This window comes from Pholcus phalangioides, unplaced genomic scaffold (genome assembly GCF_987345545.1).
Source record: "Pholcus phalangioides strain wild (caught in Gottingen) unplaced genomic scaffold, Ppha-v1.0 ptg000008l_1, whole genome shotgun sequence".
Taxonomy (NCBI): Eukaryota; Metazoa; Arthropoda; class Arachnida; order Araneae; family Pholcidae; genus Pholcus; species Pholcus phalangioides.
The window spans coordinates 35,691,312-35,717,901 of NW_028301601.1; the positions used below are offsets into that span (position 1 = coordinate 35,691,312).

Below are 26,590 nucleotides of genomic sequence, written 5' to 3' on the forward strand. Positions count from 1 at the left end.
TGTCACAACGGTTCAATTCGCACTTAACTTTAAACCATATCTATGTTAAGATTTAAAATGCGTATTTGTAATGGGATGTGATTAATTTTTATTACTGGAGTATAAATTAATTACGATGAAAATTTCAATTCGATACCTGCCAGTCGTCCAATCCACCTTTTCTGTTAACACGTATTACCGAGCACGAAGCCCTTAATTTCTTTTAAACCGAGCACAACTCCGCGCTATCGCCATGGGTACACCAGCGAATGAGTTGCACTGCACCTGTGCCCGGATTAAGTGCATATCTACTGTTACGCGTGAGTTTCAGTACTGCCATCTTTTTTTTTTCAAATTATGAGTGAAATGCGATGATTGTACTGTTGTAGGTCTGTTGCGAGACTTTTTATGAAGAAGATTGGTTAGCATTCAGGTATAGAAGTTCTGAAACACAGGAAATCAATGTGGGGATCAAATCAATTCAATCACAGGAAGCCTGTGGGGTTCGAACGTGGGTCTTCACGAGTCCACTACGATCACACGAAACCCTATCTTCTCCGTCGTTGCCTCTTCATCATGAAAAATCTCACATAAAAAATGACAAATCAATCACTAAAAAATTATTAGGGCTGGTAATCGATTCAAAATTTTCAATCCTTTAATCGACTGATAAATCGAATATTTTCAAACGTCATTAAATAATGAAAAACTAGTTGTAGCTAAAGTAGTATAAGACAAAAATGATTCGCGTTCGAAAAGTTTAAGCTAACATTATTTTTTGCCGTTCTTCGTTGAGGATCCAAGGTAACGTGTCGGGCGGTGCGATTTATTGTGTAGGTGCGTTCTGTACTTTACGGGACAATTGAATTTTTGGAGGGCGATCGACCCCCTGTGGACCCTCGCCAGATTCGCTGGTGCGAATTAGCTCGCACAAAGCCCCTATCTTCTTTCTTGCTGCTTTATCCAGTAAGGAAGAATTATTAGAGACGGAAATTACATCACCAAATTTTTTTTAAAATTGATTAGAACTACACAATTTTGGCAAAAAATGTCAGAAATTATATACTTTAATATTTTAAAATAATTATATTTTATACAAAAATTGCCACGTTTTAATAAAATTAAAAACCAGGCAAAGTTTCTAATTTTTTGTGATAAAAATAATTTTAGCAAGAAATGGACACATAACTTTTTTTCCCCCTTGTCTTTCTTGTTAGTTACATAAAATGGGTACAGATGGCAGCACATTATGTCAGTTTAAATCGTGTTCATCCTTAGTGATTTCTCTTCTCATCCACTATTTCGATGATATTTAAACATGATAAATTAAGGCCGCCCGTAGCAGCATGGCCTCCACATCCTGAAGAGGGGCCCCCAGGCTGGAATCTTTTGAGGGCCTCCGGTCATACTTTTCACGGGGCCCTTCAGCAGTTAATTTATAGCGTGAAAAAGCAAAAAATGATGAGAACTGCCCGGGCCCCAGGGCTAGAGCCCTGTCGGCCCCCCCCCCTTTGCGGGGCCATGCGTAGCAGACTCGGGATGCAACACGATAATAGTAGCGAGAACGTCAAGAAACAGGTTTATAAGCAGGTGTCAACAGTTTGTGAAGCAGCAAGGGGTGTTTACGAATTCGGGGCCCAAAAATGTGAAGGACTTCTTCAGCCCGATTGTATATAATTTGGGGGACCCTCTCCCGTTAAATTCGAAGTTGCAGATCCTTTTGGCTCACAATCAGGTACAAAAATTCATCTGGTCATCTATGGTAATAATATATCTTTCTGCACTTCCCTATGATTTTAGATGGGAGATAGGGTGCATTTTGCTCGTCCTGGTCATCAAATTCACCTGCCTGCATACATCCCACACATAACTAGCGGCGTTTGAACTGTACTGGCATACCACTTTAGAAACAGATTAAATTATTAAAATTTGATAACCCTAGACAGAGAAAGAGCCAATTGCCAATGATCTCATCTTCCATATCCCCAATTAGATTTAATTTCTTGAATTTTCTTAACGTTAACATGTTCCCCCTCTCTCTCTCAGTACCAAGATTGCATGTTAACTTGCAGCTATTCAGAAATATATGCACTATACAGATCAAAGTTTCTCAACGTTTTTCGGTCCACGGTTTCTTTTCGGAGCTCCTCCCGTATTAGTCAGGACCCCTACCTTATCCCAAGACTGAGGCCTTTTTTGTACATATTGAATTAAACTTATTGATTTAAAAACATTTTTGGACAAAAATTATATATATAGAGAATTAATAAAATTAATTCTAAATAACCGTTGAGAGTCGAAAACAAATCCTGCTGTGTATGCAGTGGATACTGATTTTGATCAAGATACTTGTTCACAGTGACCTTAAAATCACCACAGAGTCGAACATCACCATTCTTTTTCTGCACGATCACAAGAGGTGTTGCCCAACTGGTATACTCCACAAATTTCCAAACTCCACGTTGTACGGATTTGTGAATTTCTTCGGCAACTTTCACCTTCAACGAATAAGGCACAGGACGTGATTTGCAAAAAACTGGTTGAACATCCTCCCTCATTTTCAATGTCTAATTGGTTCACAACTTTCCTCGAAAAGCTTGTAATATTTATCAGTCAGTCTCTTGGCAGGATCACCGGATTCATTCACTTTGCTTATGGAAAATATTTTAGGCCAATTCAACTTGAAACATTTTATCCAGTCCCTTCCAAACAATGCTGGTCGATCGCCTTTGACAATTATAGCACGGGACTTGGAAGTCTGATTCTCATAAGTGACATCTACAATCACTTCCCCTGAAACATCAATAGGATTTTGATTGCAATCTTTAAGAAATACATTAGTAAATCTGGGAACAATAAGAGGTAAATTTTTCTTCAGCCAACACTCGGAGATAATGGCTACATCTGCCGCAGTATCTAACTCCATTTCCAATTGTTTACCGCAGATCTGTACGTTAACCAAGAAACAGGATTCTTTATTCAATTTATTAATTGAATTCACTGAAAATAAATTATACTGTTCACTGTCCAATTTATCTGCAGTAGATACCATTTTAGCATAGAAATTTTTCTGCTTTGACTTGCATACTGGAGAAATATGTCAAATTTTATTGCAGGCATGGCACCTAGCATTTTTGTATTTACACTTTTCGGCAGTGTGTGACGCACCACATCGATAGCATTTCTGAGAACTTGATTTGTTACCGTGAACACCTTTACTCCATCTTGGCTTATTTTGATGAAAAGTCAATTTTCCCACTTTGTTTACATTCGATGAGAGTTCAGCCGCTGTAACCTTGATATTACTAGAGCCTTCTTCAGCGAGTTCCATTGCTACAGCTATGTCAATGGCATCTGCAAGTTTCAAATTTTTTCTTGCCAGTAGACGTTTTTGAGTTGCCTCGCAGCGAATACCGCAAACGAATCTATCCCGCAAAGCCTCGTTCAAAAAATCGCTAAAAACGCACGTTGATGCAAGCCGTTTTAATTCCACCAAATACTCGGCGATGCTTTCACCCTCCTTTTGATTTCGTCGGTGAAACTTGAATCTTTCAGCGATGGTAATGGATGCAGGACGAAAATGTTCTTGAAGCAATTTGACGAGCTCTTCATACTCACAGTCCTTGGGTAGACGTGGTGTTAGCAAGTTACGAAGCAATTTATATGTTTTTGCACCGAGCACGCAGATCAACACCGGCACGCGTTTTTCATCTTCCACTTCGTTAGCTAGCAAATACTGCTTGAGCCGTTCGATGTACAAGTCAAAATCGGCATCACCGTAAATCGACAACTGACCAACTAAGCCTACTTTCGACATTGTAGCTATAGCGTAATCAGTTTCTTTTTCAGCGCGTACAAGGTTCGATCTATTTACCTTTACAGGAACACTTCCTCGTCGCCATTTTTATAAATAATGCTTCCTGAACTGGTTTAACATTAATATAACTGATTATTTATTACTTTAAATGTGGAGATACATAATCTAAGCACTGGCGTGCAAATGCTCAAACAGCTTACTCGCTGGAGACACAAAAACGTTCTGTTGTGTTTACAAAAGCACCGTTGCCACTATATGATAGCAAAATAACATCTTTAGGTTTTAGCCTTTTAAATGGCTAAGTATATTTATTACTTTTCAAAGTATATGGGGGGGGGGGGAAATTTAAATATATAGTAACCACAAAATAATCTAAAAATTAAACATTTGTGGAAGCACAATGCACGTCAGTCCAGGTACATATATATGAAAAGGGTGGGGGAAAACATCGGTTATATATGTTATATATCAGTTTTATAACACTGGAAAACACAGAACAATGAGAAATAAACATGTGCGGTAAGCACAATGCAGGTCACAGTCCGAGAAAAGAAACGGGGAACAACAGAAATACAGATATGGAGAACACAAAAATGCTAATATGGTAAACACAAGAAATATTCAAAACTTAAGTATCTGTGGTAAGCACAATGCACGTGCACTGTAGAGATACTGATTTTTGGAAAAAAAATTCATCTCTGACGCTACCGGAACTCGAACTTAGACTTGGAAGAGTACTCGACTGGAAATCGAGAGATCCGGGTTCGAGTCCCGGCAGCGGCAGAGATGGAATTTTTCCATAAATCAGTATAACTACATAAATAGCCAGTTTTTCAGTACATCTTGTAGCCGCTGTGGTACTCGAGTCATGGTGACTGTCTCAACTCCGTCATTGCCGCTGTGGTGGTCGAGTGGTTATAATGACGGACTCGCGATGCGGGAATCCGGGTTCGAACCCCACAGTGGTGGTCGGCTGAAGTTGGTTTTCTGTGGTTCCCAACTTCAAGGCGCAAATGCGAGCCGATCTCCCCGTTAAAAAGTCTTGCCACAGAGAGCAACAGTCCTACAACGATAAATCATTCAATCATAACACTTCACTCATAGTTAGAAAAACTGGTGGCAGATGGCAGCACTACACATAACAAGCATTACAGAGAAACAAAAAAAAACTTCACGGCTGGTTTCACTACACGTACACGCACATTCCCGCATGTACCGATTCGTTGGGGGGTTCCGCGGGGGGTTGGGGGGTTGTGTGTGGGCGGGGTGCATGTGTGGTGTAGCAGTAGTAGGTAGGGCCTCCAAAAAATGGCTCGGGGATCCGGGATGTTCTTAAGTCAGCCACCTCGTTGGGCAATTTGCCTGTTGTGGCGCTGTTCTTGTACTTGTATTAGTCATACTGTCATAGTAACGGACTCTCATCGCGAGGACCCGGATTCAAACCCCACCGTTGCCACAGCGGTGGTCATCTGAAGTTGGTTTTCTGTGGCTCCGGGTTAGTTTTCAATAGGATCTATTGCGTTAATGTTTCAATAATCATGCCTACCTCGAATTACTGAGCCGTCATTTTTATTTCATAGTTTTATGTAGTACTGCGAATTTCAACAAAATAATGTTATTTATTAAGGAAACCGATATTTTCTGGAATTTGGTCTCCAGCTAACCCAGGATCCGAACCCAGGCTCTCTTGCAAACCGGGCAAACATGCTACCATCTACACCATCGGAGACACTACCCTGTCTTCCTTATTCACGCACTGTAGCATGAAGCGCTGAATTAAGAGTATTAGTACCCTCTCCTAACTTCAGAAAATGGCCCAAAAAGACGAATTTGTTTCCCTTAACAGAGGGGCTTCTTATGCCTCTACTTCAGCGCCTCAGGCCATAGTGCAAGAAGGCACCCGGCGGAGACCATTCATTTCATACCGTACACCGCCCAGGCTTTATCGACCATTGCCAATGTTAGCTATTGCCCCGGATGTGCTGTGCGGTGTTGGGTGCTTTATTATGCATGTATAAATTACATATGTGCACACACACACACACGACAATAAAACAATAATAATAAAAATAACAATAACACAATAATAATAATAACAATAACACAAATAAGTTGAAAAAGAAATAAAAAAAATTACAATAGCAATAAAGGTACAAAATTTACAAAACGTCCCAGATATAGCCGCCACGCTCACAGGTACCTCATTCGGGCGCGGTTATATGCTTTTCAACCATGTCTCGACGTTGCCGGCCAAAAGAACTTGCGGGCTCCCAGTTAAGCCCTCAGCGCTCGATTAAGCAAATTTGCCGCAGGCGAGCGACAAATTTGCAAATGGTGGACAATTAATTGAAAAGCTGCAGCAAATCACACTGAACAAACATGCATTTCACGAGGACACAACGAGTTGTCACCGCAACGTGGACATGTTCGCAAAATCACCTATTGTTGGTGAAATTACTCAGAAATTATCAGTGTATGTATGAAAAAAGAACTATTGAAAATTGCAGTGAATTTTGAAAAGAAGGTTGAGAAGAAACATGACAAATATGCGGGATGCTTATTTATATTTATAATTATAAATAATATTATAATTTGTAAGTTATGAGAAGTATATTCATTTCCTCGATTTTAGTAAAATTCAAATAAGCTTCGTCAACGGATAACGGGACAGAAGGTTAAAAAATAAAGGAATGTTATAAAATACGAGAAATTGTTGTGTTATATGCATTTTATTCCTGCTTTTTTATGTGTCCTGTAAAATATGCAATGTATGAACACACCACTACTAGTGTAAGATAATGGTCCGTAGAGTAGAGTTTTTCCAGCTATTTTACTGGTCTTTTGGTTCGAAAAGGTTGAGAAACACTGACATACAGAATTGTTCGTGTGTTACCTTTCAGGTATAAACAAATATACATGTTGTTTCGGAAAAGATAGGCTAATTGACAAAAGATGGCGGAAAGCATTGAAACAATCTATTGTACTCATTGCTCCGTAATTTATATAATGGATAATTGAATTTTTTTTTTAATAGGAGCTGAAAAGTTTCTGCGTGACATCGAGAAAATGATCGGCTCACGGTCGTACGTCTGGACGTTCTTTTGGTCCATCATGTGGAGGGTTTTGACGCCTGTAACACTCGTGGTAATCATTTATTCGCTTACTTAATTATTCTGTTTGATAGAATATTGTAATCCACACGGCAACTCTAAATATATATTAACCACTATGTACATAATATTTTTATCAGATAAAACATTTGAAAATTTTGGCAAATTGAGAACTATGAAGAAACCTTGGGACTTCGGAGTGTCCAAACTGTCTTCAGTACATTTGATCATTTCATTTTTTGTTGTCTGTTGAGTCCATGGAGAGTCCTAACATTTTCAATAAAGTAAAAATCTCAAAAAGAAAAAAAAATCTGCACAAATGCGATGGTTTCATACAACGTTTAGAAATTTAGAAAAATAATGCGAAAATGAAGTTTTCTATTTGTGCAACCAATTAAAATCTTGGGTTTTTGCAATAAAAAAAAAACTCGAACTGAAAGTGTGAAAGAGTTGGAAACTTTTCCCAATCTCTACTGTCAAGCATTAAGAAAAATTCTGACCAAATGGAAGAAGATTGGTGAAAGCACGGAAGTTTGATCAAAAAATGGAAGAGAAAAATCTAATTTCCACAGTGACCAAGATGTATTTCAATGGTTTCATGCTGAAAAGATCCAAAATGATTTATCGAGGCCCCAAGATTAGGCAGAAAGCAAAGAAAATCACCAAAGATTTTGAAAACTGAAAATTTTTCTATTTTAAAAAAATGGTTGTGTGTGTGTGCAGATATCAGCTTAGATACAATTTGATTTTTAAGACATTGCAAACCACACTCATGTCCAAAACTTAAGCATAATGCACAGGCCACACCACTCTGGACTGTCGTATGAGTGACCAAGTGTATGACTTAGTGACCAAGTATTTAATAGCCATTAACGTTTGAATGATCGAGTGGTCATGTGAATCACCGCATTAGTGACCAAGTGTGTGTCCGTATTAGTGATCATTGATACGGTCACTTACTTGGTCACGGATAGTGCCACTCATACAGTCATGGCAGACGAAATAATATGGTCGAGATGTCTGGAGTGGAATGTCGGAGTGGAAATACCTGTAAAACTAAACGAATACCTCGCTGGATCAAATATTATAAACTAGAACCGTTCCGTTGATATTTGTTTAATCTAAAATGTTTGAATCAATGTAAAACAATGATACTTTCTCACGTCAAAAAACGAAAGCACTTGAATGGAAATCTCAAAACATAAATAGATCCAAACCCCTTCAGATATTATTAGACGATAACCGTACATATATAATGCTCCTCTGATAACTACACACGGATACAGCTCTCGTTATTCAGCCGTGGTCGAATTTTTTTCTGTTGTTTGTCAAGGGCGTAGTCCCAGTAGGTGCAATGTATAAGAATGCACATTGTGTGATGTCCATGTGATTGTAACTGAACACTAATACGGTTTGACTTTCACATTGAAATCTGGAGCGTTGAAATGAATGCAGGCTCTAAAAGGATATAACTTTTATGACGTGCTCGAACAATGTGTTGTCTATTGCATGCAACATGGAGCCTGTCTGACCCATTAACTGCAAACAGAGACGCCTTTGTTCTTATCCGAGGACTGTCAGGAAGCGACAGCTGCTTATGTGCCGCTTTATCGAGAGAGAGAGAGCACCGAAAAAAATAAATGTTTCTGGTGCTACTGAGCAGCATTTGTGTTATACGTGCGCATAACGAATACAACGCCTCGAATTATTTCTCTTATGAAACTATTAAACTTTTATATGCTTCTGCACACACGATTGCAATGTCACGTATACCGTATACGAAACCAGGAAATGCATTATGTAAGTAGTTCGAGGACGTAGCGTGTTCTCGCAACCTGTCCAAGTCACGCTGCGTTTCCCGGTCAATATTGGCTGCGATCATTACTTGAATATGTAGGCTGTGATTTCGGAGTCATTTTCATCGCATATCCTTTCAGACACTAGTGACACAAATGTGTGGGTTGCTTTTTCTCTTTGTAGAAATTTTATGTTAACCTGAGGGAGTTGAGCCCAGACTTAAAGGACTGTTTAAGTTTTGAGATAGAAATATGGTGAATATGAAATTTGTGGGCTTTCATCATGGGGCAGAACTTGGTTGGTTTTTTAGGAGGGAGGAAGTAGTTTTAAGATGGCTTCCACGGGAGAAAGTGCCTCCGAGAAAAGTGTGATTTATTTTACATATAATTGAGCAATAAAATTCTGGAAAAAAATTGCATGTTAAGATGAATATATTCCGCATCATCTTGGCTGAAAAACTTTCAACTGAAGTGAATTATTTCTTCACAAAAAAAAACAAAGATTTTCGGAAAGAATGAATGCTCTAGTCTGAAATGGTTTAACAAGCGCGGATCCGGGGAAGGGCAATGGAGGCGACTGGCCCTCCCAAGAGCCAAATAAAATGGGGAAAGTTTGCCCCGCAAAATACGGGATGATGCGATGCGCCTGCTTCTGTTCCGTTTGCAGCTGAATATATTTGCCTCCATTTCATTCGCAGCTGAATATATTTGCCTCCATTTCATTCGCAGCTGAAGATGGAGAGGGCAGGCATCTAGGTGCGGATACAGAGGGGAAGAATGCGATGGGAACGAACGCTCCTCCCAAGAACAGAAAGTTTGTACCGTAATACACGGGAAATTTTTTAACTATATGAATTCGTCTGTAAAAATATGGAATGATCAAACTTACACGATGTCCCCTTCCGTCACATCGTCCGGATACACGCTTGCTATAAAATTATGTCCCCCAATGTTTGCTACCATTCTAAATACGTCTCTTTGAATCAGGGCCGTCTTAACACCATGGGCGCTCAGAAAAGCGTTGTTTCGGCACCTAGCTGGGAAAAGTACTTGCTGACCAATTTACACGCTTACTCTCGAAAATAATGGTACATCATTTGTCGAAACATTCGGATGTTCCAGACATGCACAAATACATGGAGGCAACGTGATACACTTGTTACAGTAAAATTTAGCTATTTGCAACTATTTATAAGGAAATAATTTCCTTTCGCCTACGACTGTCTAGCCCACAGTTTGTCAAACTAAGGTATGCCTCCTTTGGTAAGTGCTAAAGTTTCTCAGGGAAGACACGAGAAATTCTGATTTTTTTGAAACTAAAGATTTTGACATTAAGGGAGTCACAACATCAGAAAAGTCTGCAACCTTTTTATATTAAAAAAAAGTAGGCTTATGTTATGCAGGGTGTACATAATTAAACTTCCTGTGTTCTGGACTACCAACATACTGGACTAAAATACACAGATTACAAACATGTATATACATGTGCAAACATTTTTACACACATATACAAATATTAATATAAACATACAGTATACACACTATTGGCCTCAAGACTTGTACGTCCTTCTACCAGGTCTACAATGGTTACTTAGTTCAATCTTATCATTGTGGTTTGTACAGTTTGGTAATTTTTTTAAAGTATAATTTAAAGTTTTTAAATTATTTAAAAAACGAAAATATACACACAGATAGGTTGTGTATTATTATGTTGTTGTATAATTGTAGTAATACAGATTCTACACCGGTGTTTATAGAAAATATAAAAATATTGTTATTGGATCTTATGTTATAATTTGTATGATTGATTTCGTGATATAAATTCATTATTTTTGGAGCTGTATATCTAGCTCTTAACGTTTTATTTGTTTTTGGCACTTGATATATATTATTTAACTTAGGCGATTCTCCGTTTTGTTTGTTTTTTTAACTATTTATTGTTTAAAAATGGATATTTTTTAGCCTATAAATGTAGTTTTACCTTAAAGTTAGCTTATGGCATTTTGTTGTATTGTTGTTTACTGTGGTGGTTGTTATTTGTGGGATATTATTTTGTTACATATATTATCTAGTTTTCGCATATTTGTCTGATATGCACCTTCCCCAGTCAGTGATTCCGTATGTTACTATTGAGTATATCCAAGCATAAAATAATGAAATTATAACAATGTCCCCCTCAATTGAGGAATTGGGGGAATTTTCGACGTCTCTTAGAACAGAAAATGTAGCGTAAGTAAATTACCGCGTAGCTTTAATGTAAATTACTGCGTAGCTTTAATGTAAATTACTGCGTAGCTTTAATGTAAATTACTGCGTAGCTTTAATGTAAATTACTGCGTAGCTTTAATGTAAATTACTGCGTTTGTGAGAGTTTCACCAGCAAAGCACGTTCTTGCAAACGCAACGTTTTGAACTGTGAAAATGGTTCTGCTAGTACTGTTTAGATATTCCCCATCTAACTGGAACAGTTTGGACACAAGTTTGCCAAAAATTAGCATCTTTGTGGATAATGTAGGGACCTACTGATTTTGCTCTCAATATATTTCATATTCCTCCGTCAACACATTCCTAAATGTTTATAACTTATTGGTGAATAATTACAGTTATAGAGAGCTCAGAACAGTGAACTTAAATCATATACATCCTGTTTATATTATATAAAATTTTCTGAATTTTTTTTTCTAATTTTTCTTTTGCTTTCAGTTCATTTTAGTGTTCAATTGGGTCGAATATAAACCAGCTAAAAGTGGTAATTATATGTACCCGGCCTGGGCGAATGTCGTCGGATGGGTGATGGCCTTCTTTCCAGTTCTAGTCATCGTTGTGATTATGCTGTATAAAATATTCTCTTTAAGCAAGAGGTCATTCAGAGAGGTAATTGAAAGTTGCTATAAAATGACTATACAAAATTGTTTTTGTGCACAGTCATAATTTTTCTTGCCGTATTTTACTGCCAAACCGTTGATCATAGATTAATAATTCTAATTAGAGAAAATATCCAAATGAAACGTGTAGAACTCAGATACGTCATTCATGTTGCAAGGGATTGTATAGTTTTTAAAATAAAATAAAAAATAACTTTTTATTCGGATACCCTGTACTCAAAACTCCGATCATAAAGTTGTTGCTCTGTCTCTTCTGCGGCCAAAAAAAAACCCTTTCACGTCTGTGCGATATTTCCTGAAATATTTAAATTAAAATATCGTAGAAAAGTTAGGAAAGAACAAAAAATTACTAGAATTAACTGACAACGTTTTTTCTCTCATTCATGCGGGGTTTTTTTTTGCACACTTTTCTCCAGTTTGGACAATTTTTCTAGTTCGTATGTCTCCATGATCAACAGTTCACTAGAAAATGCGCGGTAAGGGGAATTATGGAATCAACTTGCGCATCATTCTTATGTTTGATTTCGTTTTCTCATTTTAACATTGATTTTACATTGGATATACTCGGAATTGGGACAAATATTGGCACCTCCATGCTAATATTGTCACGTTCATTACAGAAGGATCAAACACGTTGAGTTATTTCATTAAGTTAATCAAAATACAAGGACGATAGGAATAGCGTGACTGAACACAACGTATACGCAGATCAAACTGACCAGAAAACAAAATAATCGAAACGAATAAATTTAAGTAACCATGACAACCAATAATTTAAAAGAAATGAGATGGAGAAGACCGTCCTTTGTAAAGGCTTGTAGCCCTCATCCGTTTCAATATTATGAAGAAAAAAAAATAGCCGGGATGAGTACATATTACAATAATTCTGAACGTAAATTCTTATATTTTAACCACGCACAGGACACTGATATGATTTAAAACGAAGTTATACAAGTTCGTCAATTTATAATTTATGTAAATAATTATTTTAACTAATTTGTATGGCACACGAAATCCTGGCTTGATTATCGAAAGGAAAAAAACAATTATTAAGTCATTAATTAAATTATGCTCTAGAGTATATGAAAACTTCAATCCACTTGGAAAGATTTGCCATTTACAAAACTTCTGTAGTGCAGTATAATAAGCGATATTATGGGGTAGATCGTTTCGCCTTACAATGTTTTCGAGAAAAATGAGTGGATTGTCCTCTAATTAGTCAAGAACACAGACAGTTCATACTCACTCTTGATTTCTTAGCAATGCAGGAAACTTTTACCTAACTTATAATTATTCGTCAGAGATTATCCGAACTCGGAAAGTAAGAGAAATCCATTCCTCTTTCTCTTAGAATAATATGTGACACAGGCCCGTCATTTGGGGGCGGGGGACCGTTGCTCCCCTAGCTTTTGAAAATACACTAAAAATGGTATATATACAAATATATACATACATTGAGTACATGTTCTTTGCCCCCCACCCCCACTGAAATAAGTTGAAATGACGTCCCTGATGTGACAATTTATCAGGAGGGAGGTACAGGGGACCTCTTTAAATTATATCTCGCCACTCTACTCATACCATAAAAAAAAAAAGAAATTCCCTAACCTTTTTCTACTTACGGACCGGCGGAATTAAGTAAACAATTTCGTGGACCGACACGAATGGAAAACCGGCGACAAAGAGAGAGAGAGAGAGAGGAAAATATTCTATCTAACTTTCGTAACATATCTTGGTAATGCGACATCGTTAAACGGAGACCCATGCCTATCGAATAAAAACAAAAAACTATGTGTGGTCATTATTTCAATAAAATTGTTGGTTTTAAACCTGTGATTAGCATGGAAATGAATAGCGTATGCTATGATATTAAATAAAAACTGCGTTTTATCCTTTTACACTTGATATAGAGTTCGTTTCCCTGCAGTGTTTATTTCAACTTTTATCCCTATTTCATTTATTATTTACTTTTTTTTTTAGCGTATAACGATATTAATGCAGCCGACGGATGAATGGGGTCCACCGCAGAAACTTGCCGTCTTCAGGACAGGTGACCCAAACGAAGAAACTGCTGAAGACGGACGTAAAAACTCCTTCGACAATCCTTCTTTCAATGTGACTTACACTTTCGAAACTGCTATCTGAGCATCTTATATACCCACACAAAAAAAACACACACACACATATGAATAATATTCCAAACCAGTTAGTTTACTATAGTAAAAAAACATACCCTTTTGATTTCTTTTGAATGAGATAAGCCAATTTTGGAAACATTTTCGAATATATAGAGAAATAAATTTTTCTTTGCATGCATAGAAAATTCAACAACAAAAAACACATTAGTGAATGAAATCGCATGATTTGTTATTTTTGGGCTGATTTTATAATTAGTGCTTTTTTGGTCATTTCTGTTTTTTTTTAAATATTTTGAATGGATGTTCCAGCTGTTTTTAATGAGTTTGTAAACTAGGTTAGTCTTTTCTAATCCGATGTTGCTGTAAAGATTTGTTTAGATGAGGGTGTACCAGTTTTTCATGTTTACACACTGTATAGTTTGATACATTATGCGTTAACGTAATCCTTTTTTATAATTTTCTTCTGGAGTACAGAAAAAGTATTTTGACATTAGTTTTTTTACACCATCATAGTGATTAGCCATTTTGTTCATGTGTATTCTATCATGTTTACACGTTTATAAAGAATGTGTGTCGCTCTTTGTTTTCAAATTTAAACATAGACGTGAATGGCTTTTCATTATCTCATTATGTAATGAATCATGTACTCTTATAGTCGTAAACCTGGCTTCTATTAGGCGATGAAACAGCTCTAATTGCATAAAAAAAATGCATTCAAAGTTTGAATTTAATTATTTTCATTTATTCAGTGGTGTAAATATTGTTAGTTATCCGGGTTATAAATGAACAATTTTGGCACAATGTCTTTCACTTTGTTGATAATGATAATGTGGCGTTCATTATTTTAATATATGTACAAAATGTTTTTTCCCCCGTCAGTGTATATTTTTCCATATGGATTGTACATTAGTTGTATAACTGTGTATGTAAGTTGGAATGTATAAAGTGGTCGAGAGAAAAAGAGAGAAATTGCATGAGGTTCGTCTTCCATGACGTATTACTGAGATTGTAATTATTATTGATTCTCTATTGGTCAAAAATATCTTAAATATTTACTGTATTAATTGGTTTTGGGACTAAACTCAATGATTTGAGATGCTAATAAATAATATATTCGGTTTGTAATACTTTAGATTTTTTGAAAAAAATGCTTGAAGAGATCAGCAGAAGAAAATTACTCCGTGATTTTCAAGTACGTTATGTTTCCATTTCATTTCCCATTTAAAACTTCAACGTGAATAAATTAATTTGATTTTATAATTATAATACTTTTCAGGAAATATATATGAAAATTTAATTATAAATACTTGAATTATATTATGACAATTATATTACAAATTTAAAATAGTTTATTAAATTGAAATATTTTTCTATTAAATAGTTTATTAAAGTCAAAACTTAATTTTGTTTCTATGAAATAGTCCAAAATAAGAATTGCAAATTTGCCAAAACTTTCAAAAAAGTTTACAATACTAAAATTATATTAAAAATTTGTACTATAAAAATTCTTGTAAAATTTCCCGATGAAAAGCGTAATTTTGGAAAGATATCGAATAAAATTTTATAGGGCATGATGTGAGAAATTAAGTTTTCTGATAAAATTTAACACAATTTATATAACAGAATTACTTAAATTCTTTTATAATCTGACACTCGTAAAAGTTTCTCAATTATGTCTTATCCCAAATTATTTTTTTTTCAAATGTGAATAGAGAAAACAATGCGTTCGATTGCTCATACCCGTTATCCATGCGAGGGAAAAATATAAAACTACTCGAAGTTCCGGTAATATTAATACAAAAAAAATGGATCATTGAATTGAAAAAAAATAATCAACTTGAAAATATATCGTAGAACTTAAATAAAAATTACCTAGATCCCCTAAACTGTTTCAATATAAAAAATTGAATTAAATAATTTATTTATAAGTTATTGAATTTAACTTAACGCTCAAAAAACTTTCAACATTTACATAATTTTCCGTAAAACTCATGAAACTAATATGTATTAAGTTCTCTGGGGTTAAAATTCCAAACGTAATTTTGGTGTTATCGTTTGTAAAAAATCTTTTAAAATCCTTAAAAAAAACTCACAGAAAGACAAAACTTGAAATACATTTCGACTTATATTTTCAACAAACGTAAATCTAGAACAATTGATGATCAATAAATTATCATAGAAAATTATTTTTCTAAACACATACTGTGTATCTGTATACTGCACTATCCAACACAAAGGTTTTTCACATTATTTTACTTTTATATAATTTTCAATAAAACTACAAAACTAAAACTATTTCTATAAGTATAAATTTTTGAGACTGAAGTTAAAACAATCTCCAACAAAACTTTTAAAATTCATCAAAATCTTTAAAATTTTCAAAACTTTAATGATAAAAAAAATGAAGTATGGTATAAAATCCTAGATTCACTGAATTTAGGGAAAAAAAGTTCATGGAAATTTCCAAATCAAAAGCTCATCATTAAATATTTTTCTAGCTCACCAGTTTCTTCCGAATTTATTTTACTGAAAAATCCAGATTTCTGTTGAATATTCATCACTGGACAGTACGATGCTGACTGCATCAAATAAATTGTTGGGTTGCACTTTCTACTTGGTATGCAGATCATGTTCACAGTGCCAAGCTTTTGAACGGTATTAAAATTTTGACACAGATGCGATGCGTTTTTATAGAAGAGACATATTTGTTTAAAATTTGGAACCATAACGCAAAAAAAGTGCTTAAAATTTCTAACGACGATAGATAAGTGTATATTGATGTTAAAAACGATTACGTAGAGTTTATAACAAAAAAAAGACTTTAAAACAAATATCAATTGAAATTATATTTTAGAATATTCAATGCTTTCTGGGCGTCGATTCACAGAATTAGAAATTTTCAGAATTAGAACAGTTGAATGAACAAGAATTGTTTTAGGATCACATCTAAATCCATAGAAGTAATAAAACCGATTAAAAAATTATATGTTTTGGAAGAAAATAAATATAGATATGTATTGATTGTTCTGTACATATATTGCATGTAGATATGAGAAATTTATGTGGAAGTGTGGAAAAAAATGTTATATAATACGGAATGTAATTCGAGTTTATAAACTGTAAAACTACGGCAAGAAATGTTTCAAATAAAGATTTAGTATTTCTATATAATAGGCTTTCTATTCATTTTAAATTCCTCTATTGGAATTTTATATCTTACTTTGATCAAGGTTAGTAAGTTTTCTGTCTAGTCAGCATTTGATTCATTTTTGCAGTCGGAATTTCTTCGTTGTCAGCGTTTCCGATCTCAATGGGATGAAAGCAGAGTGAATTGTGGGCAAGATCTAACTAAAGTTGAATTTCTTTCTTCAGATTGATTTACTAGAAAGTCGATGGTTGAAAGAAGAAATGGTTTTCGGTCATTTGTCATTTTATGTTTTTTTTAGTAATTTCAATGTAAAGAGAAATGGGAATGATACTTGCACGTATTTAGCTCATCAAACCAGGATTGATTGGCATATTTGCATGCAACGTCTTTCTTTTACTTTAAAGACTGACACCCTTATTAGATACCGGACCCTTTAGCCTGGATTCTATATGTTCTGTGGGACAGAAGAATCTGGCATCCAAAATTTCCATGCATTATTACAAAATAAACAGGAATGCAGAGAAATATCAATAAAAACACAAAGATATAAACTAACAAAAAAAATTAATGAACATATATCGAACTGAACAAAACAGTTAAATTAATGAAAAAATTAATTCTTAAACCAAGTACAATTAGGACCTAATGAGAGAATCTTTCTGAGAACTAATCAAAATTCAGAATCGATGAGTCGAAAATAGTAAAAATGATTGACCTAATTTCAGCACCCATGAAGATTCAGAATAAATGAAAAAAAAAAAAATTCCAGAATGGATAAAAATTCGGAATCTATCTTATCTGAGAAATAATTCAAAAAAAGATGAAAATGCATATTTTGCGAATGAAATTATCGCAGGTGCGCCCCCCGAAAAAAAAATCTCGGAGTCTGCTGGTGCAACTGCACCCGTCGCACATCCCGGGCGGCACAACTTTAAAGGGCTAAAAAACATTAGATTGTCCCATAAGTAGATTCGAGAATGGTTTGTCAGTGAAAATACGTTAGAATGTGTGGGTCCTGGAAACGTTGTACTTGATAATTTTCAATAATATTGCAAAATGGGGTGCAGTGTCAAATTTTACACCAGGGTTAGGTAGTTTTGTGATGTGACAGTTTGAAACATGTTTCTCAAACTTTTTGTTCCATCGTCCCCTTCCCAACTCAAGTCAACCCATAAGACCATATACTAAAGCCATGGCTCCTACGGTTCCTCCTGGATCATTCCATTTCCCTCCATCAATATTGCCCACTTTGGGAAGTACAGCTTGAAACCGATTTAAAAACCATCGTAAGCTGTCATGCGTCACAAAAAATTCTGCCAACCCTGTCTTAAATGAGATTATTTTTGAGGGAATGGAACTGTTCAACTTTTTCGAAAGCCGAAAATGATGGGGGGAGGGGGGAAAAGCACTATTACTACTTAGCCGTACATGTGTACTCATTCTTACACATTCCTCTGCGGAATTCCTAACGAATCGGTACATGCCGGAACGCGTGTCTTGAATATATGTATCGGTCCTTAAAATATTTATATTGTTAAAGTTGTGATTGTCTTGTATGTTTTGGAGATGGTGAATGCTTGATTTTTTTTCATGTTATGTAAGTACCATGTTGAAGAAATTGCCTTGCTCTCTGAGAAGAATAAAAAGCACTGCTATAACCAATTTACATCTCTGAACGATTGTTTTTCAAAGGAACAAAGGATGGCTCTCACCGAGAGTATTTACATTGTATTTGTCTTAGTTTGTATAGATATCTTGTGCCTAGTTAAAATTGTATGAAAAATAAATGCATCCGTAAAGGGACAGAGTTGGTGCATCCATGATATATGTATTATGCAGAGTCCTTTAATAGATTCGTCTAAAGATGTGGGCGGACTCATCCATCTTTAGGGCGGTATTCACCGTATAGTCTCAATTTTTTGATAAGAGATCGACACGGATTGGTTAAATTCAGGTTCTTAACCAATATATGTTCATCTCTTATCCAAAAATTGTGACTACAGTTTAAACCATGTCGGTGAATACGGTCCATAGAGCGGCAAAACTAGTTTCTTGTTGATAGTGCCGTCTAATCGTTAAAAAAACAGGGTAGGTGACAGCGATTGGCTATAGCGATAATACTTCCTCCCCACTTTTTCTCAATGATGGTGGATGTGTCAGTTTGGTCCTTCAAAAAGCTCTAGGTTTGCAATTTTTTTTCTCAAAAAGTTGAGATAACAATCTTGGATTAGAGTGAATTGGTTCGAGTCTGGTTCATGGAAGTCATTACCACGCAACGAATAGACATTTGTGGGGTCTGTGTTATCTATTACTGGATCTAATTTTCTCCCATCTGCATATAATAAAAATGACCAGACGTCTGTGCTGTTGATCCCAACCAATTTACAATGACACACTAGTACTCAACGAAGACATACTGAGAACATTCGTCTCGGTCGATGCGATCTGTCACAGAACACTTGCATTGCCATCCTCCTAAGATTTACCTATTCATAGATGGATGTTATCCACCTACCACAGGTAATGTCTGTAGGGAGAAAAAGCTGGTGCTTATGCCAAGTAAGGATCATCAGATAGAATGATGCTGAACCTCGCCAAGACAGGAAGTTGCTACATTTTGCGTGTGTAATGAATGGTGGAAAAGAGGAGGAGAAGCTATAATTACTTTTTTATAGTATGAGGTGACATGATATTTGTTTCGCTATGTCTCTTTCTGTATCTGTCTTTTTGGTTAGCATGTGCTGGGATTATTTCTTTTCCTTTTATGATCCGTATTTATAGAATCTTTGGTTAAGGTCCAACTAACGGGGGTCGAGAATATTTTGGCTCACGGGAAAAACTGCTTATAATAAACAGTAGACAAACAAACATAAAATAAGAACTATATATCTGATGAATGATTGCTACCAACACAATTCTTTTTTAGTATTTATTTTCTTTTTTACGTTCCAGGTTGTTTGGCTTTCATTATCATTGAATTTTGACACAGGTGCATGTCGATGAATCAAAAAAAAACATTAATGGCTGGTAAGAGGAACATATCATGTAGAAAAGTAACAAGGACCTATTTTTGTTCAGAAAACGTGAAAAATAGATAATTAGGAAAATGTAGGGAAAACATTAATAGAGGGCTCAAAATCAAAAACGTCCGGTCCCAAATCGAGGGGGTTGTAGACTGGTATCACGTCATCCTGAACGTTTTGGTAAGTAATGTTTAATTTGTGTTGAATCTTTTTACAATATTAAAACAAACGTTTTTGGAGAAATGTGGATTTATTTTAAAAATCCTCTGAAGTGTCTGGTCTGTCTTTTATTGTAGTTCCCCCATATGTTGATTATGTTACGGTGAATCTGATTAATCGGTTATTATGCATATTTACCGATCGTCTTGATAAGTTTATCACTTTTACCGGGTAAATTAATAATACCCAAGTGTCGTTGGTAAATTTCATTAATACTTTTAACTTATCGCTTTTATCTGCGATTATGCATAACACCCTAGTGTGGCGTTTCTCAACCTTTCTGAATAGAATGACCACTTATTCACATAATTGTAGACTTCATTTAACGTTCAAAAAGCTTTGTGAATATCATTAACATTAGTTGCATGAATGTTTGATATGAATATATGTGCCCTTTATAGGGTAAAAGACTAAGGCACAGATTTTAATATATATCTTTTTTAATTTTGCCTTGTTACATGCCAGAAGGCATATACAGGGTGGGCAAAAAGTCCGTGAAAACTTAAAAAATGAATAAAACCGAAAAAATAACCAATATAAAAAACGGTTTGCAGGATTAGAATCGCTAGGTCACGGGAATTTTTTTGACAGGAAAAATAAACCCATAAAACAACCAGTAGGTGGCACTGGTACGAGCGACTTCGGTGGAAATATGCAAATGAGACGGTTATAAGAACTTGCGTTCTTAATCCACAACCAATTTACCGTTGTAAACCGAGTATGTAAACAAGGATACCGAGTGCGAAGGATAAACCTTTGTTGGTGAAGCTTTTTTTACGTGAACCAGGGATCAGCGACCATTTACGTGCCAAAATTTTCAACGGGATGGATCATGAATTATTAGTACACCATCAATCGACTGCTTTTACAAGGGGACACCAGTATCGATTGGTAAGGGACAATTCTAAGTTATGGTGTCGCAGGGAATATTTCTCTAATAGGGTTGTTAGCAAATGGAATAGCTTACCCCCGAAGGTAGTAAATTGTAACACAATTGACACGTTTAAAAAGAAATACGATAAACATGTTGGGGTAAATTGAGAAGCTATCCATACTTAGAAGAAGACAATTATAATATTCTTTATGGGCATTGTATAATATTTTATCAGGTATATACATATACTGTTTGTAATTGCATTTTTAATTGCGTTGCTGTGTTTTTGAAGTTTATGACATCCATATTTGTTGTGAGCATCTTTTTCTCAGCGACATCGTTGGGCATTTTGCCAGTTGCGGTGTTGCTTTTGTATTTGCATTTGCGTAAATTCCGAGTTCATTCATGTGGTCTAAAAAAGGGCCTTGAACAGCGACTGGACTCATAAAGCTTTTTTAGCGGTTTGAGAAAACTGGAACGCAGGAGGATCGTGTAAGAGCCGGACGAACATGTTTAAGGAAGGCACGTTCGCCACGTGTTACAGCCAAAATGGAAGCGTTAGCGTCCGAATCAGCTGCAAGGACCAGCAGTGCTCGTGAAGCTATTAGACGCTTGGGCTTACCACCGTCCTCGATACGAAATATTCTTCATGGAATAGTTGATCTATACCCATACAGATTACAGTCGTACCATGAACTTTTACCAGAGGATACCGTGCGGAGGGAAGCATTTGTGAGGTGGGCTTTCTCCAAAATCGAACAGAACCCCACATGGGTCTTCGACATCTTGTGGACAGATGAAGCTCATTTTCCGCTTCATGGCGACGTTAATACCCACAAATGTCGCATCTGGGTGACATCTAACCACTCGCTTCTTTGAAACGCAGCGTTATTGAAAGTATTTCAAAACTCTCTTATGAGCAAGATTTTTATCGTCATCGAGCAAATTTTAACATCAAATTATAAATTATGCATTGAATTACAGTGAATCTATTTACAAACATTTTATGATATCCAGCTTCGTACCGGTAACGAGGGAACGACTGGGATATATATTATCAATTTCATGAAAAAAAAAAAACTTTCATTATAGGCTGCACTTGTGTAATTGGTGAATTTGATTGATATTAAAAAATTTCCGAATGAGTTTGGTATGCGTGTGATGAATAAAGTCGGACACCGATATAATGATACAATTCATGTATGAATTATCATGTATAGTATAACATACAGTGTGATTCATAGAGATGTGACGCTTAGGAATCATGCATAATCGTCTCGTTAAAGTGAAAACTATTTAGTACTTATTAAATTTATCGACGAATTTTGAGTAATCAACTTTAAAATTCATAAGTTTAGGGAAATTTATGAAATTTACCAATGACGCTTGGGTACTATGCATAATCTCTGATAAAAGTAATAAATTTAGGGAAATTTATGAAACTTACAAAAATGTTCGGTGATTATGCATAATAACCGGATTTATCATATTTACTGTAACATATGTACGGAGTGTTCAATCTCACTGGTCAAAAGTTGAATTTTAGGTGATCCATGATATTTCCATTTTTTAAATATTGCTCAAAACATAAGTATAAATGTAGTCTATTAAAATGATGCTTTAAATGGATCAAAAGTTCACGATATTGCCGCGAAGTTTAAAATTAAGAAATTTTATTCTAAATGGGGGGACGGGGGGTTATTCAAATTTCCTTTTCCACAGGTACAGGCAACCACCCACCTCTACAAGTGAGGCCACAACCCCTTCGCGGAATGAATTGAATTTAAATGTTTTCGGATGTTAAACTGAAAATCTCAGTTTTATAAATCTCTGAATACGTAGTACAAAAAATTACACACAGACAAGGAACCGCTTCTTGGTAATGAAATATAGATATTGTACTTGCATAGCCACATTTTATATTGAATGGTATATATATATACTTTATAAAATACCAAAAACCTATTGAAACATAATTGGGGAAATGTTTTCGGACAATGTATTTGCCGTGTACAGTCAGCCCCGCTTAATCGGATAACGTATAACCTGTTTAAACTGATAAAATCTGGAGGCACCAAAATTTCTTCCATAAAGGCGAAGTTAAAGTTCCTCGTTTAATATAGTCGTGCTCGTTTATACTGAACACCTATGTTACGAATTTTCAAACGAAATTTTCCCATGTCCTGTGAATTTCGTATCGATTATCTCAATGCTATTTTGATTGATTATAACCAACACCGATTTTCGACAAAATACGCCTACAACGAATTTTCAACCGGTGTTCAAACACAACTTTCGAAGAATTCCTTTGTAATCTTATTTGCATCTTCTTATCGATAAATTTACTTTTCTTCAATTTTCAGTTACAACTAATAACAAAAGTCCTTTTCCTTTTCCTGGAAAGCATTCTAGTAGGCAGAGGCGTATAATTATGGTTTTGCGTCTCTTTTCTTATCCAAGTCTAATTTTCCCGACTACTACTCTTTTCCCGAAGTCGCTACCCTAAACAATAACCCGCTTGCTTTTCCCCACTCCTACAAGTACACTTGTGTCTCCAAGCCACTCTTTTGCCCCCTCACACGCACCCTCTAAGTCACTCTAAGCCAGTGGTTCTCAACCGGGGGCCATATGGCACCAGGGGGGTGGGGCTAGGATATTCTAGGGGGGGACACGGATGAAAATCTTGCAAAAGGGGAGCCACGGCTACTGATACGGGGCACACGAAGAAATTTGTGACATTAAATTTTTTTAGTTACTCTGACTAAAAAAATTTAATTTCAAACAAAATGTGGTGCATAGAATATATTTTTCGCAATTTTTTCCCATTCAAGTAACATTAACAGGAGGAAGGAAATAAAAAAAGTGGTTCAGGTAATCTCGGTGGTTTTACGACTTGGGGGTGATAGTAGGCCCTGACACAAACTATAGAAGAGGTTTAAGCAAGATGGAATAACTGTAAAGACACACACACAGAGAAAATTGTGTGTGTGTGTTCAAAGACTTTTCATTCAAAGAGGGCTGCCATAAAGAAAACAGACAAAGATTTGGTGACCATTCATTGACATTCTTTTGAGTGCTGGTAGTAAATGTAATCCAAGAAGTAGATGGGTGAAAAATGAAAGCTTGTAAAAAACCCATCGTTTTCAGGCAATTACAGACGGATAGCCATCTAGTTTAGCACAAAGATATCTTCAGCCAGCACTGAGTGGTCTGATGGGGAATATATTTATAAAAGTCGAATAGAGAATGATTGCTTTGGGGTATTTTTTATGAATTTTGAAACGGGGTGCCAATCCATTGCCTCTGCTAAAAAGAAATAAAGTCGAATTCAGTTATAACGAACTCCAAGAGACCAAATACCCGCAAAACAGGAAAAATACCCGCGAAATTTAATGTTTTAAAACTACATTGCTGTGATAATGTATTGGGACAGGGGCGACTTAAGCGAGGGTGCAAGGGGTGCGGCGCACCCGGGTGGCAGGTTGTAAGGAGCGGCATCATAGACTTTACTTAAGACAACAAAATTTAACACAGTAAAAATTCACAGCCACAACGGAAACGTTGAGAAAATAGACAAGGTCTCTGACCGTAATACCAGAAACAAGAATGTAAGCTATCTGGGCGGCTCGAGACAAAATCTGTACCCGTGTGGGACTTATTTTTTGCGCCTCCTATCTATTGCTCCCTTCATAGCCCCTACCTCCTTCGTCAGGGAATCTTTCGTGGGGCCCATGTCGATTTTCCACGGGTCCCCTTCAACAGTTAATTTATAGAGTGAAAAAATAAAGTTATAAGGATTTAAGTCCGGGCTTCAAACTGGAGCCCTGTCAGACCTAATCTTAGAAGGTCATGCCCCTCCCTTACAATTTATCCAAACAATTCCTAACAAAACATTTTTTTCGGCCCTCCATTTCCAATTTTGCGCCCCTGCAGAGCCGACAGTTTGGTTTTTTTTGGCCAATGGAATTTTTTTTTACCCATTCACCCCAGATTCAGCATCCTCTTGAGCTGTGCCCCGTGTGGCCGCAATGGGTCGCATGGCCAAGTGCCACCCCTGTACTCTATTACAAGGGCCATGTGTGCATTTTGGTTCCCTCACCCATGGCCACCACAACAGCCCGGGATAATTCTCATATTTTTTTGGCTTTTTCAAGCTATAAATTAACTATAGAAGGGGCCGTGGGAAATCTGACTGGGAGGGGGCCTGCAAAAGATCCCAGCCTAGGGACCCATACCCTCACTCAGAATTTGATCCACAATAGTCAAATGAAGGCAAAGGAAAAATTTGGTTTTTCAATTGTCCGGCCCCTGGAATACCAGAAACACCTATGAAAAATTTTCTTAATAAAAATTACCCCGTTAAATATCAACTTCACAGGATAAGTGATGATGGCTCACAAAAATAAGTGCTCTTTCAAGGATTAAGTTATCTGGCATTTATTAAGAATGGTAAAATTATTCTAGAACAAAAAACAAAGACAAAAAATTTTCTACTTCAAAAGCGGGCCGTATGGTCACGCACATATTGCATGGTAAACAATGACGTGCGGCTTTCTTCTGAAAATAAAAAATCGGGTTTATCTCCAGGTGCCCTTCATCGAAGCCCTATCAGTCTCCTGGCAGGGTCGCCAGTAGGGTCGGCACATGAGGCTTCGCATTCGAGCGGCAGGTAAGCTCGAGCATGTAAGTATTGGGACTTCCTCTAAGATTGACACCACATCTTTAAAGTTATTTTAATCGATACTGCAATGCTTCCTTTTAACTGCCCTACTACTGGCCTGCAGCATCCTAAATAATTTCAATGCAATTTTCCTATCCTGCAAGAACAATGTTGTGGACATTAGAAAAAAAATTCTAAAAAGGCGTATGACTACATTTAAAGCAATTTTAATCCGTTTATTAGAGACTCACTGCATCTGCTGATTTCTAAAAAAAGTGCAATAAATTTTCACGTAAGTCTTTACTTTGAAATGTCCGTAACCCGCTCAATGCGTCTCTTTGTATCTGTCAACCTAAAATTTATGGTTTTTAGTGTTGATAATACGCATGCAAAACCAATTCAGCGACGCGTTTTCTAATCTGCAAAAACTGCTTGGATTTGATAGTTGGAAATGATGTCTAAATGGCAAAGATTTGGAGTTCGTATCAAAATGAAAATATCAAATAATTGAAATTGGGCTTCGTATAAATGAAATATTTTAATATTGAAAGCTATATATATAGAGATTAATCGTGCCCGTAGTCAAACATCTCATAAATGTGAAATTTTGTCATAAAACTGAGAGTGAGGCCCGAATCCCCTTGCGCACAAGTGGAATTTTGAGGCATTTAAGCACAACCGAGCCCGTCTTGGCCATTTTTCTTTTTCTCCCAGCCCTTTCTTCCGTTTTTTCCTTTCTAAATTTATAAAAGTAAAAAGGACATAATTATTATAAAAAGGACTGTTTTCAGATCGAATTGTCGAAGTTCAATTACTTTACTGCAAAAATGTCCGTTTTTTTGGGGGGGAAATACAGTGAAACCCACACACACACACGCACGCAGGCACGCACGCATAATGTTTTCATTGAATGAAACAATTGGTATGAATGGAAAATATGT

At 36.1% G+C, this 26,590-nt stretch overlaps 1 protein-coding gene across 2 annotated transcripts in view; it reads left to right on the top strand.

The window, feature by feature from the left end:
• The window catches only part of LOC149084214 (sodium-dependent proline transporter-like), a 126,902-nt gene extending 110,032 nt beyond the window's left edge, over positions 1 to 16,870 (top strand). For both annotated transcript variants that reach the window (XM_089234559.1, XM_089234558.1), the window contains exons 12-14: positions 6,831 to 6,940; positions 11,406 to 11,576; positions 13,568 to 16,870. In XM_089234559.1, the coding sequence (XP_089090685.1) occupies positions 6,831 to 6,940; positions 11,406 to 11,576; positions 13,568 to 13,732 (446 nt within the window). In that variant the 3' untranslated portion in view covers positions 13,733 to 16,870. The remainder of the gene's footprint in view (positions 1 to 6,830; positions 6,941 to 11,405; positions 11,577 to 13,567) is intronic.
• Positions 16,871 to 26,590: the final 9,720 nt, after the last annotated feature.